The sequence below is a fragment of the Pan paniscus genome, chromosome 5 (genome assembly GCF_029289425.2).
Source record: "Pan paniscus chromosome 5, NHGRI_mPanPan1-v2.0_pri, whole genome shotgun sequence".
Lineage (NCBI taxonomy): Eukaryota > Metazoa > Chordata > Mammalia > Primates > Hominidae > Pan > Pan paniscus.
In genome coordinates, this window is record NC_073254.2 from 44,200,807 (window position 1) to 44,215,006 (window position 14,200).

At 43.1% G+C, this 14,200-nt stretch overlaps 2 protein-coding genes, 1 non-coding gene and 1 pseudogene across 4 annotated transcripts in view; 3 read left to right on the top strand and 1 right to left on the bottom strand.

Moving 5' to 3' along the window:
• Nucleotides 1–647: 647 nt before the first annotated feature.
• Nucleotides 648–2,111, top strand: LOC129397936 (putative ribosomal protein uL13-like; annotated as a pseudogene). The gene has a single exon (XR_008955655.2). The product of XR_008955655.2 is annotated as a putative ribosomal protein uL13-like (transcript).
• Nucleotides 683–766, top strand: LOC112440239 (small nucleolar RNA Z195/SNORD33/SNORD32 family). Its single transcript, XR_003028414.2, has one exon. It is a non-coding gene; the product is annotated as a small nucleolar RNA Z195/SNORD33/SNORD32 family (small nucleolar RNA).
• A 4,238-nt stretch (nucleotides 2,112–6,349) lies between the features above and the next one.
• On the top strand, nucleotides 6,350–7,496 carry LOC100974972 (olfactory receptor 2H2). Its single transcript, XM_055113313.2, is given in 2 exon segments — nucleotides 6,350–7,022; nucleotides 7,025–7,496. Coding segments are annotated over 2 exon segments (936 nt in total). The 3' UTR covers nucleotides 7,288–7,496.
• A 1,677-nt stretch (nucleotides 7,497–9,173) lies between these two features.
• The window catches only part of GABBR1 (gamma-aminobutyric acid type B receptor subunit 1), a 42,246-nt gene continuing 37,219 nt past the window's right edge, over nucleotides 9,174–14,200 (bottom strand). Inside the window, exon 24 of the mRNA XM_055113305.2 lies at nucleotides 9,174–13,958. The gene's annotated coding sequence lies outside the window, so the exon portion shown is untranslated. The remainder of the gene's footprint in view (nucleotides 13,959–14,200) is intronic.

The window sequence follows — 14,200 nt, forward strand, 5'->3', positions numbered from 1 at the left end:
GAAAAGAACGTGGAGAAGAAAACTGACAAATACACACAGTTCTCCTCAAGACCTATGGACTCCTGGTCTGAGCCTAATAAAGACTGTTTATTCCAAAAAACACCTCTGTATTATAAATTCTTCTGTGTAATAGTGTGTTACTGTGCATCTCTTTCCAATTCTGCATTACTGGTGTTAAGTGTGAAATGCAATAATGTGTTCTTACTTTAGAGGGATGTCCTGGCACAAAGTCTAAAAACTTCAAAGATGTGGAGGATGCTGAATCTTCACAGGGTGTATTTCCCACTCTCTGGAGTGCATTTGTCTTACCAGTGCTGCCAATATGCTTGCCCTCATGGCTCATTCTGTTTGGTTAATAAGATATTGTTGATACAGTGGAACGATGTCATGTTTTGTGGAATGTCCAGAAGGTCCACGTCCAGTGGTGTGCTGCATGCAGCTAGCTCATACTGCCTCATGGAGCCAACTGTTAAATTTTCAGAAATTGTGCAAACCAGTTGTTAAACATGACTATTATTTTAAAATAAGTTATTTTAAGGCATAGGTAACAAATCCCTAAGCTCTTCATTTTCTAGGTATTTAACTATCTTACCATATTTTCTATACTCTTCTGGTTATTTATATCTGTTATGTCTATATAATAAAGATATTAAATAATGTTGTCTGTATAATAAAAATATTCTGGATTGGTGATGAGCAAAAATGACCATCTTTCGTTTGAGTCTCATGGCCATGAGACCAACCCCATGCACTGCTCTGAGACCTGCCAGCCACTCCCGTTCCTGGGGTGCGGTCCTCCTGGTTCGGAAGTGATTTTCCATTAGGCTATCTTTTAATTTAAACATGAACTCTGCTGTGCCCATCACTGTCTGTGTGCAGTCACAGGTAGAGGGAGAGCCTTCAGATGGCACCCTCAGCACTTCCCAACCCTTTCCCTCCCTCTAGGCCAGAAGCTGGTGGTCGTACAATGCGAGAGCATCAACATTTCTGGCAAGTTCTACAGAAACAAGTTGAAGTACCTGGGCTTTCTCCGCAAGCGGATGAACACCTTCTCGAGGCCCTGCCATTTCTCGGCCCTAGCCGCATCTTCTGGTGGATGGTGCAAGGCCCACTGCCCCACAAGACTCACCAAGGCCAGGCCGCCCTCAACCACCTCAAGGTGTCTGACGGCATTCCACCGCCCCATGACAAGAAAAAGCTTTGGTGGTTCCTGCTGCCCTCAAGCTTGTGTGTCTGAAGCCTACAAGAAAATTTGTCCGCCTGGACACCGAGCTCATGAAGTTAGCTGGAAGTACCAGGCAGTGACAGCCACCCTGAAGAAGAGGAAGGAGAAGGCCAAGATCCACTACCAGAAGAAGAAACAGCTTATGAGGCTACAGAAATAGGTGGAAAAGAACATGAAAAAGAAAACTGACAAATACACACAGGTCTCCTCAAGACCCATGGACTTCTGGTCTGAGCCTAATAAAGACTGTTTGTTTATTCCTCAAAAACAAAAAACAAAAAACAAAAACCCTCGTATTATAAATTATTCTGTGTAATGGTGTGTTACCGTACATTTCTCTACAACTCTGCATTTTCAGTAATCTCACATTGACAGTTTAAAATTGGCCATGGTGAGAATATTTACACTGCAGAAATCAGCAAATGATGTAAATCAAGGCTTTTTTGCCTGGACTTGCAGCACATCCATGTCCCATTGGACCCTATTATGACGGGAGAGTTTTAACATGGTACTGAAGCAAAAATGTAAATGTAAATGTACACTTATATCCATACCTGTAAATTCAAACTGCCTTTGGTCTTTCTTCCTGATAGTATTTGAAAAGAACACATTCAGCCAGGCACGGTGGCTCACGTCTGTAATCCCAGCATTTTGGGAGGCTGAGGCAGGCAGATCACGAGGTCAGGAGTTAAAGACCAGTCTGATCAATATGGTGAAACCCTGTCTCTACTAAAAATACAAAAATTAGCCAGGCGTGGTGGCGTTCGCCTGTAGTCCCAGCTACTCAGGAGGCTGAGGCAGGAGAATCGCTCGAACCCGGGAGGGGGAGGTTGCAGTGAGCCAAGATCGTGCCATTGCACTCCAGCCTGGGCAACAGTGAGATTCCATCTCAAAAAGAAAAGAAAAGAACACATTATTCACCAGATTAATAGCCATATAACATGGACCTGAAACCGTGCTAATCAGGCACAACAGCTGAAATTACAGCTATTTCTTGGTTGAGTTTGTGCTAGTCTGGTCATCTTTCAAGTTGCATCTGATATTTGTAGTGACCAGACTGGTGAATTAAATGTGAAATATGATAGAAACAAACCCCCGCATCCTTTAAAGGTGGCCTCAATCAGCCATTTCCCTTGAATTGTGATATTGTTCTTGATTCACTGTCTTTGTGGTAAGAGGTGTAGATTCAGGGCTTCCACTTCAATCTGTAGCTCGTACTCCACAGACTAAAGAACTATGTGGGGATTCTGCCAACAGCCAAGCATGTGCATTCCAGTTACAGATTTAGAGACTGCAGAAATGACTACTGGGTAGATCCACGGACCTAGTACATGCCATTTATTAGCTGATCTCATAGGCTCCCTTTCTAATGGAAGAGAAGCATAACGATTCACTTATATGAAGGTTGGCTAAATGTTCTAAGTACTCTCCAAACCCAGAGCTTTATGATTCTCTGTTACTACAGTGTGCTCCATCTCAGAATAACTAAATATAAAAGGAGAAAGCTGAGAACTTTAAAAACTGAGGTCCTGAATAGATGAATCATAAGCCTGAGAGGACTATCAGGATGCCCGGGACTCACTGGAGGTGGGAGTAGAGACACTGTCCTTTTTCTTCCTGTTGACAGAAAGAAGCAATGAGTGACCTCTTTTACCTACCACAGTGGTGACTATTGTTGGCATATTTCCTATAGATATTCCCCTGCCCCCTTTACCATAATTTGTGGCTAATGAATTGTCTGTGGGCTATGGACCCTAGAGTCTCAGCAGAATTAATGAGCTCTTTCCCTCCGTGGGATCCCTCTCTCTACCACCATACCATGTCAACATTTCTACCTCCAATGCCACTAAAACAGAGGCACACCTCTGCCTAGACTGAGGGGGAAAATTGTTGGCAAAGAACTCAATGGCAAAGAACTCAATGGCAAAGTTGTGACCTTGGCTTCATCCTCCCTGCAGAGATTTGGTGGGCTTTGGTTGGTGCACACCCTCTACAGTTAGCAGATTTGGGTTCAAACATCAGCTCTGGTGCTTACTAACTATACTGCCTTGGGAAAGTTATTTATATTTCTTTGTTTCAACTTCTTCATATTGGAAGGAAGAGAATAATATGTAGAGTTGTGAAGGATAATCAGCAGTGTAGAGTAAATGTTTAATAAACATCTTGGTTGGTGGCAGATGGGGAGAGCCCTAATTTGTAGTGTTTGCCAATGTTCATAGTGTAAATATTCCTGCCATGGCTGTCTGAAGCCACTGATGGTTTAATAACTGTCTCACAAAATTCCTAAAAATTTACTAATCAAGAGATAATCTGAGCCAGCTCCAGCTCATCACACACATGTGTGCTTAGAAAAGTGCCAGATGGTCAGCATTAGCAATCCCTATTGTGACCAGAGATGCAGTTGCCCATTCAAGGATGCCCATTCCTTTTTATTTTTTTGTTTCTTCCTGATGTACAAGTGGAGGCTGGGCACCAATTAAGAGCTCTGTCATGGGGAATTGCTGGTAGCAGAAGAGATTTTTATTTGATTGAAGGTAAGCAGAACCTTTGCTCTTTGGCTGTGAGATATCAGTTTCCACCTATCCTCAACACTGGAGCACCAGATTTGGAGTTAAACGTACTCTAAAATCCTAGTCCTAGCACTTATTGACTAGGTAACCTTCTACAAGTCTCTTGTCCCGTCTGTGACTGTTCACTTTTTGGTAAAATTGAGATAACTTTATCTCTTTGTAGGGTCACTGTGAGAATCAGATGTTCAGGGAGTTATCACCATGCTTTGATGGTAGCTACTAACAGCAAGGGTAGCTCATGGTCACTAGACTATCATAAACCCCTTTCAAAGGACCTCCCAACTCCTTCCCCAGCTCCTAACACAATGCTGGCACTTTGGGGCTCAAGAAAGGAATAAATGCGTAGACCAATGCATGAATATTTCAGAAGGAAAAGGAGTAGGAGAAAAATAATGAGAGTGGAAAAGACAGAGAACAAAGAGGGAAAGGGAAACAAAGAGTCACTAAGAAAGGTGTAATCTAAAGAGATTCAGCGATATAGCAGAGAAAGGAAAGGAATGAAATGCCAAGATAATGACAAAGTTAGAAATGTAGAAAATTAATTAGGATGACACATGATGGATGAATAAGAAACAATTGGCTACTGTTTAAGGTTACATGCAAAGAATTTTATATTACAAAGAAAACAAAGGAGGGGGCGGCAGCCAATGAGCATGAGGTTTCTTTTGGGAGTAATGAAATATTCTGGAAGTAAATGGTGTTGGTTGCACAACTTGTGAATATACTTTAAACCACTAAATTACACACTTCAAAAGGGCAAATTTTATGGTATGTTAAATACATCTCAAAAAATGAAAGCGAAGGCATAATTAAAAATTTAGAGGCCGGGCACGGTGACTCATGCCTGTAATCCCAGCACTTTGGGAGGCCGAGGCAGGCAGATCACCTGAGGTCAGGAGTCTGAGACCAGCCTGGCCAAATGGCGAAACCCCATCTCTACTAAAAATACAAAAATTAGCTAGGCATCGTCTTGAGTGCCTGTAATCCCTGCTACTTGGGAGGCTGAGGCAGGAGAATAGCTTGAGCCCAGGAGGTGGAGGTTGCAGTGAGCAGAGATCGTGCCATTGCACTCCAGCCTGGGCTATAAAACGTGACTCTGTCTAAAAAAAAAAAAAAAAAATTAGAATGGTGGTGACATCTTGAGGGGTGACAAATTGAGAAAATTGAGAGAGCAGGGAGGGGCACACAGAAGCTTCTAAGATACTTGAAACATTTGCTCAGTTCCTTAACCTAGTTGTTTAAATACGTAACAATATTTGAAAATTAAAAATATATTTTAAGCGAGAAAAGAATAATGGGAGAAAGAGGAAGAAGACAGAGACAACGGCAGAGAGTCCTGGAAAAAAGGGAGATGTGATAGAGCTTAATACAAGATGGGGACCCTGTAAGAGGAAGACACTCCTGCCACCCTCTGAGCTCCATGGCATGTTTGTGGGGTGGCCCACCGTCTCATCTGCTCCCCTCATGGCCTTCCTAAGGTCCTGTAAGACCCTGAGTCCTTGTCTCTGACCTGCCAGAGTGGCTTCAGTCTCCCACCCCCAGCCCTCAGCTGACCTTCTATGCCCCAATACATCTCTATTTTAAGGAAAAAGTCCAGTCACCTCCTCTAGGAAGCTTTCCCTGATATACCCAACCAAATTGGTCAGTCATCCTACAGAACCTTTACTCTCATTCACCCAGTACATTGGTGTTACTGGCCTTTAAATTTTGGACTCTCTTTTTGGTGGTGTCTGAAAGACTACAGGATTTAGGGAGAGTGATTCTTGGGGTCTTTCTGATAATGTTCCTGTGAACCCTGGTGATTTTAACATGCTTGTGGCCACTCTTGCCTCCTACTTGTAAGCTACTCATGGCAAGGACGAAGCATGTGGACCAATTTCCACCCCTCCCTGCAAGTCAGTTGGTTCAGAAACTTAGGTTGCTAAAAAGGCCAGGGCAACCAACCTGATCTCTCTATAAGTAGGGATATCTTAAAACAAAACAAAATCTCTCTCATAGATAAAACACTGTCTCTGATAAGCTTACTTGCAAATGAAAAAATACAAAATAAATGGAATGTACAGAGTTCTATAAAATTCATTCAACCAATAGAGCAATAATTGAGCCTACAGAGACAACTTATCAGAAAATTCATTCAATATACCTTACGAGATCATCCAATAAATAAGAGACAACTCTAAACAGCATTCAGAACATAGTGGCACTCAATAAATTTCCCCTGAATGAATGAATTAATGAATTAATGCATATTTTAATCAGCCTCCTTTGCCCTCACCCAGGAAGTCAGAGGCACCAGTGTGAGTATCCATCCGCTGTCCAGTACATTCATGGATTCCTCACTCTCACTAGACAATGTTTGACCAGGAAGAACAGGGAACGAGAAGGAGCTGCTGGATGGTGATGAGCCTTGGAAAGGGAGGCTGGGCGAGCAGAGACAGAAGAGAAACACTCACCTACTGGGACCTCACAAACACCCAGGCTGAGTTTTGATAAGACAGGTTGAATCACACTGGGGTGACAGCCTCATCCCTCCAGGTACAAACAAGAACAGGCCATGGTTAACCAAAGCTCTGCACCAGGCTTCCTCCTTCTGGGCTTCTCTGAACACCCAGGGCTGGAAAGGACTCTCTTCGTGGTTGTCTTCACTTCCTACCTCCTAACCCTAGTGGGCAACACACTCATCATCCTGCTGTCTGTGCTGGACCCCAAGCTCCACTCTCCAATGTACTTTTTCCTCTCCAACCTCTCCTTCTTGGACCTCTGTTTCACCACGAGTTGTGTTCCCCAAATGCTGGTCAACCTCTGGGGTCCAAAGAAGACCATCAGCTTCCTGGGCTGCTCTGTCCAGCTCTTCATCTTCCTGTCCCTGGGGACCACTGAGTGCATCCTCCTGACAGTGATGGCCTTTGACCGATACGTGGCTGTCTGCCAGCCCCTCCACTATGCCACCATCATCCACCCCTGGCTGTGCTGGCAGCTGGCATCTGTGGCCTGGGTCATCGGTCTAGTGGAGTCAGTGGTCCAGACACCATCCACCCTGCGCCTGCCCTTCTGCCCCCATCGGCAGGTGGATGATTTTGTCTGTGAGGTCCCAGCTTTAATTCGACTCTCCTGTGGGGACACCTCCTACAATCAGATCCAGATGGCTGTTGCCAGTGTCTTCATCTTAGTTGTGCCTCTCAGCCTCATCCTTGTCTCTTACGGAGCCATTACCCGGGCAGTGCTGAGATTAACTCTGTGAAAGGGCGGAGGAAAGCTTTTGGGACCTGCTCCTCCCATCTCACTGTGGTCACCCTCTTCTACAGCTCAGTCATTGCTGTCTACCTCCAGCCCAAAAATCCCTATGCCCAAGAGAGGGGCAAGTTCTTTGGTCTCTTCTATGCAGTGGGCACTCCTTCACTTAACCCTCTCATATACACCCTGAGGAACAAGGAGGTAACCAGGGCATTCAGGAGATTGCTGGGGAAGGAAATGGGGCTCACACAAAGCTGAGGGAGAGCTGCTTAATGTGCTTTAAAAGAGAGGAGATTCTATGTGCTTTTATCAGAAAGTTTGAGTTCCCTGCCCCTCTGCCTTCTTCACACCCATTACATTGTGGGAATGGATGAAAGTCACATGTCTGTGTGTGTGCATGTATGTGTACAAGAGACAGCGTCTGAAATGTAGTAAAGGGAGGTATCTTTATGCGAAAAATTATAGGCATCAAGTATATTTTATTTTTTTTCTACTTTAAGTCTTCGCCTCCATAGTCATGTTCCTACCTTCATCACTTCCATTTTTAATTCCCCTCCCTTGCCATATCCCCACTATTCCTTCACCTCCAATTCTAATTCCTACCATATCTTCTTTGCTTCTCCCTCATGTTTTTCCCACTTCACTATATGTCTGTTTTGTATTCTCATCCTATTGTATTTCTCAAATAACAGCAAAAGAGAAGGGGAAGCTGAAGCCCAGGTAAGTTCAGAAACTCACCCAAGAACACACAGTGTCCACAGCATCAGAACTAAAATCCAGGCCCCATAATTTTCAGTCAGGCAACTCTCAAATACACACTGTTGCTTTCACACCATAATCAAATACCCCAGTATTTCAGGCTTGAGCCTTACAAAGGAAACTTAGCTTCTTCAGTCCTATCTCTTCTCTTACAATGCCCATAAATCGCAGGTAAAGGAGCAGCCAAAAAGACACAAAAATATCTTCATGTTTAGGCTGGCACATTGTGGACCTTGGTGTCATCTACCGGCCAAATATGGTATTGCATGTGACATCCCAGACTTCTGCTCCAGGGTCATCCGAACTGTACTTGGCTCAAAGACATAGATATTGTTATGATACTATAAGCATTTATGTAATTGTTATGTTAACCCAAGTAACACTTAAAGTACAGATGCTCCTTGACTTATGATGATGTTACCTCCCGAAAAACCTATCATATACTGAAAATATTGTAAGTTGAATATGCATTTCATACACCTAACCTACCAAACATCATAGCTTAGCCTAGCCTACCTTAAACATACTCAGAACACTTACATTAGCCTACAGTTCAGCAAAATCCTCAATACAAAGTCTATTTTATAATAAAGTTTTGAATATCTCATGTAATTTACTGAATACTGTACTGAAAGTGAAAAACAGAATGGTTATATTGGTACTCAAAGTACGGTTTCTACTGAATGTATCTCTTTTGCATTATTATAAAGTCAAAAATGGTCAAAGTCAGGAACCCCCTGCAATTTACACATATTGACTTATTTAATCCTTATAACAACACTATGAAGCAGATAATATTATTATCCTTTTTCAGAGGTAAAAACTAAAACACAGAATTTATGTTACCACTTGCAAATGTGCAAGACAGGATTTGAACCCAGGAAAACTGGCTCCAGACTCCTTGCTCTTAACCTTGCCTTTTGGTAAAAATAATGCCTCCCAGGCCCAGGTGAAAAGCTTCAACTTCTCAACAAGCTTTGAGGAAATCATTTCAATCTAAAACTATATCTAAATGATCCCCCAGCCGAAGGGGTTTCACTTCCTTAAAATAAGAGTTTTTCAAATACTTCAAAGCATAAGAAACAACAGAACAATAAAACTTTTGGAAAAAGTCGTGTTACAGTTCATTGTGTGTGTGTTTCTGGCTTAGTTCACCCACTAGATTTCAGGCTCTCAGAAGGCAAGGACCAGAATTTTGCATAAAATTGGCACCCAGTTTTATAAATGTATAAGTGAATGAATGAATGAATGAATGAATCTTACTCTCCAAAGAGAATATATAAAAGGTTCTGGGGTTCCAATCCCACATATGCTGTCTCCCAGCTTTTCCCTGGCAAGGGCAGCAATACCAAATTCCCTTTTGAGTACACACCGATAAAATAAGAAAAAGGAAAATCTTAGTTTTATTTCTAGTTCCAACATAAAATGATTTTGACTCAACATTTATCCTGGCATCAGCACAGAACAGCAACATTAATTCTATTATAATCCTAATCTTTATCCTAGCCATCCTTGTGTTAATCTTATTGTCTCCTTGACCTCGTTATTAGAGCATATTCTAATCTTAATGTAGAACCCCCATTTTATATTTAATAATCCTAATCAGTCAGGCGCAGTGGCTCACACCTATAATCCCAGCACTTTAGGAGGCCAAGGCGGGTGGATCACGAGGTCAGGAGTTCGAGACCAGCCTGACCAACATGGTGAAACCCCATCTCTACTAAAAACACACAAAAAAACTAGCCGGGCGTGGTGGCGTGCTCCTGTAATCCCAGCTACTTAGGAGGCTAAGGCAGGAGAACCTGGGAGGTGGAGGTTGCAGTGAGCCGAGATCATGCCACTGCACTCCAGCCAGGGCGACACAGTGAGACTCTATCTCAAATAATCATAATCATAATCATAATCTCAGCCCTACAGGTAAGGCTAAGCTTAATTCCACTTTTCAAATCACTGTAGTAAGACCTTTTTTTCATGACCCCCTCTATCCGCTTTCTCTTACTGGCACCTAGAAATGTCTACACTTTTCTCCTGTTTATCATCTCCCTACAGCCAGAGGCTGTAATGTTTGTGTATAGTAAAATCGTTTCTAGACTGACTCTAGGGGAAATGCAACAGAGAATTAAATAAAGCAGTCTAAAAGAATCTGCTTTGTTGAATAAATGGTTTAACATAGGACTTAGGACTAACATCTCTTATCCTAAATTCATTGTTTCCATGTGACAGTCATCTATTGGATACTCTGTGAGAAAATCCAATATAAAGTTACTCAGTCACAACCCCCACAATGTCCAGTGAAAATAGGGATGGTCAGACACATAGTTCCAGCATACATGACAGTTACACAATTGGAGCAAATAAGAGTATACAGGAATACAGAATTAAAGAATAAAGTGTGTGAGTGCTTGGAGCGGCAGTGATCATGGAAGCCTCTTAGAGGTTTGAACCACAGAAGAGTAAACAAAATAAGAAGTATTTGCTGACTGTGTAGAAATGAGATGATGCAAAGACCCCCTTTTTAGGGGCTTGTGGACTCCCAAGCATGGAAATAAAGCAAAATCCTGAGTTTCTTCAAGGAAAATTCCAGGCACCTAGCTGGCTCTGAGAAATAAGTAGCAACTTGAAAAGCAAGAAGGTAATAGCAGCCTAAGACAATAGCCAAGGACGTTAAGCGTTCTGAATAGGTTTGCTTTCCTCATAGAAACTAAAGATAACCTCTTAACATATGTCTCTGAGTTGTCTCTCAGAAACTCGGAACCCCACCAAATGAATCTGCTGGCATAGACCTCAGAGGACAGGAAAATGACTGAACTTTATAAATATCATTCTTTGTTCTAAGTTTCTTCCTGAGGAGCTTGGAGAAAGTAACACCTCCTAGGCAGTTAACATTTTTCTACTGGACCCCAAATTTTTAAACAAAGGTTCTCTTCCTTAACTAATTGCAAATTTGGGGGTTTTTTTGTTTTTGTTTGAGACAGGCTTTTGCTCTGTTACCTAGGCCAGAATGCAGTTGCAATCGTAGCTCACTGCAGCTCAACCACCCAGGCTCAAGCAATTCTCCTGCCTCAGCCTCTAATTAAAAAAAATTTTGTGTGTGTAGATACAGAGTCTTGTTATGTTTCCCAGGCTGGTCTCAAACTCTTGGCCTTAAGGGATCCTCTCTCCTTGGCCTCCCAAAGCGCTGGGATTACAAGCATGACCCACACCTGGCCAGAAAAATCTTTGAATCTACCTATAACCTGTAAGCCCCTGATTCAAGATATCCCACCCTTTTAGATCAAAACCAATGTGGAGGCCGGGCACGGTGGCTCACGGCTGTAATCCCAGCCCTTTGGGAGGCAATGTGGGCGGATCACGAGGTCAGATCAAGACCATCCTGGCTAACACGGTGAAACCCCATCTCTATAAAAAATACAAAAAAAAAAAAAATTAGCCAGGCGTGGTGGTGGGTGCCTATAGTCCTAGCTACTCGGGAGGCTGAGGCAGGAGAATGGCATGATCCTGGAAGGCAGAGCTTGCAGTGAGCCAAGATCACACCACTGCACTCCAGCCTGGGCAACCGAGCAAGACTCCATCTCAAAAAAAAATGCGGAACCCCCATGCACTGATTTCCAATGTTCCTTGTAGCTTCTGCTTTTCTGAAATTTGCCCCTGCCTTTTTTTGTTTCCTGTTTTTTGAGACAGGGTATTGCCGTGTTGTCCAGGCTGGAGTGCAGTGGCATAATCATGGCTCAGTGCAGCCTCGACCTCCTGGATTCAAGGGATCCTCTCACCTCAGCCTTCTGAGTGGCTGGGAGTACAGGCATATGCCACCATATTTGGCTAATTTTTTTATTTCTTTTAGAGTTGGGGTCTCACTTTGTTGCCCAGGCTGTTCTTGAACTCCTAGGTTCAAGTGATCTTCCTGCCTCAGCCTCTCAAAGTGCTGGGATTACAGGTGTGAGCCACTGCACACTGCCTTACCCCTGCCTTTAAAAACCCATGTTACAATAGTTAGTCAGACACGAGCAGGGCAGGAAAGGGCCTCCTTCCCCACCAGGAATGTCAGGCAACCATCAGGTGATAGGCGGTTGTTAAGCTGTCTCTCTAAAATAATCATTGGTCACAGCCTGTGCCAGGGAAAAACAGTCTCCCAATAAATAGAAAAACCTGAAACTAAGATCTCAGGAGTTGGGCAAGTGGGCTCATGCATGGGAACTAAGAGGAGAAATGACAGCATTTAACTGGTTTATAACCTTATAGGAACACTCCCTGGTAAGGGAAGAATGCCTCAAGGGAGCATGCGTACTACTCCAGTAAACATACCATGCATGCAGCCCCTCCCAAGCACTAGCAGGCCACTGTACATGCAGACAGCCCACCCCAAGGGAAGATTCAGGGGAGAAGGGACCCTGGAAGCCTGCCAACATATAAAACCCTAAGTCAAGGTCAAAACCACGCACTTGATCTCTCAAGTTGCCTGCTTGGCCCCCTTCCAAGTGGGCTTTACTTTATTTTGTTCCTGCTGTAAAGCTTTTTAATAAACTTTTACTCCTGTTCTAAAATTTGCCTCAGTCTCTTACTCTGCCTTATGCCCCTCAGTCAGATTCTTTCTTCTGAGGAGGCAAAAATTGAGGTTGCTGCAGACCTGTACAGATTCGCAGCTGCTAACATATTTTCATGCCATGTAACTCTGATACATTCTGCCGCTAATACCCTTGCCTGCAAGACATCAGGGAGGCCAGGACTTGAGTGTTTAGCTGCCTGGTCCTCCCTGCGTAGTGTCCTGCAACCAATGCCTTTCTTTCTATTGGTGCAATCCTTGGTGTAAGTATCTGGTTTTATTGCACCAGGTAAGCAGACCCCAGTTTGGTTCTATAACAGAAAAGGCTAAAGACAAAAATAAGCATGTTGTGCATTAAGATAGGGAGATGTGGAGGAAGGAGTTACACCGAGGAGCAAAATGATTAAGGAGGAAGGTAGAGATTATTTCAGAAAGATACAGAAGCTACTGAATTGAATACAACCAGAAAAAAAAAAAAAAAAAAAAAAGGATCCCTTACAGATGTTTCAAACCTACATGATTTAGGTCTCCTGAGGGCAGGCACTTAACTATCCATTCTAACATGACATGTGAGTTGGAAGCCTTAAAGGAACATTATTCAAGAACCTCATCTCTACTAAAAATATGAAGTCTCTAATAAAAATTAAAAAGCCTCTACTAAAAATACAAATAATAATAATAATAGCCAGGGCTGGTGGCAGGTGCCTGTAAACCCCTTGCTTGGGAGGCTGAGGTAGGAGAGCCACTTGAACCCAGGAGGCGGAGGTTTCGGTGAACTGAGATCACGCCACTGCATTCCAGCCTGGGAGTTAGAGTGAGACTCCAACTCAAAAAAATAATAATAAAATAAAATAAACCTCAAACGTCTGAAGGGCTCACTGAATCATGAATAGATGCTTATGTGTAGGGCCTAGCCCTGTCTTATCCTTCTATCTCCCAAGGAAGGGGAAACCTTCTGGCTCCTCCTATGCAGAATTAATTGCTCACCCTTGAAGGGTACTAGTATATGCCACCTCAAACTATCTTTAGCATGTGGATTATTTTGAGCTAACAATTGAAAATTATCAGACTAGGGAATGCTGTAAAACAGGATACAAGTTTTCCTTTTGTAAATAAATTCACATCTGTAAAGGTACAACTCTTACTAATGGAGAAGACATCAGTTTAAATCTACATAACAAACCTTTTCTATCTGTAAAGGTACAACTCTACTAATGGAGAAGACAGTTTAAATCCACATAACAAACCTTACTAAACCACTTTGTTCCATATTTTCCTGGTCACTTTCCCATAACTTGCCGGCCCATCTACCACTCACCCAGAAGCCCCAAACTCCTTTTCCTTTACCAAGCCAAGATGGTATACAGTTGCTAAGAACAACACAATTTGAACTCCATGGATTCACTCACACATGATTTTTTTCAGTAAGTATATTGAAAATTTTTGGAGATTTGTGACAATTTGAAAAAACTCACAGACAAACCACATAGCTTAGAAGCACTGGAAAAATTAATGGGCCAGGTGCTGCGGCACATGCCTGTAATCTCAGAACTTTGGGAGGCCAAGATGGATGCATTGCTTGAGCTCAGGAGTTGGAGACCAGCCTGGGTAACATGGGGAAACCCCATCTCTGCAAAAAAAAAAAAAATTAACTGGGCATGGTGGCACGCACCTGTAGTCCCAGTTACTAGGGAGGCTGAGGTGGGAGGTCTCTTGAGCCCAGGTGGTTGAGGCTGCAGTGAGCTGTGATTGCACCACCTCACTCCAGCCTCAATTAAAAAAATAAATAGGGCTGGGCACGGTGGCTCATGCCTGTAATCCCAGCACTTTGGGAGGCCGAGGCAGGCGGATCACGAGGTCAGGCGATCGAGA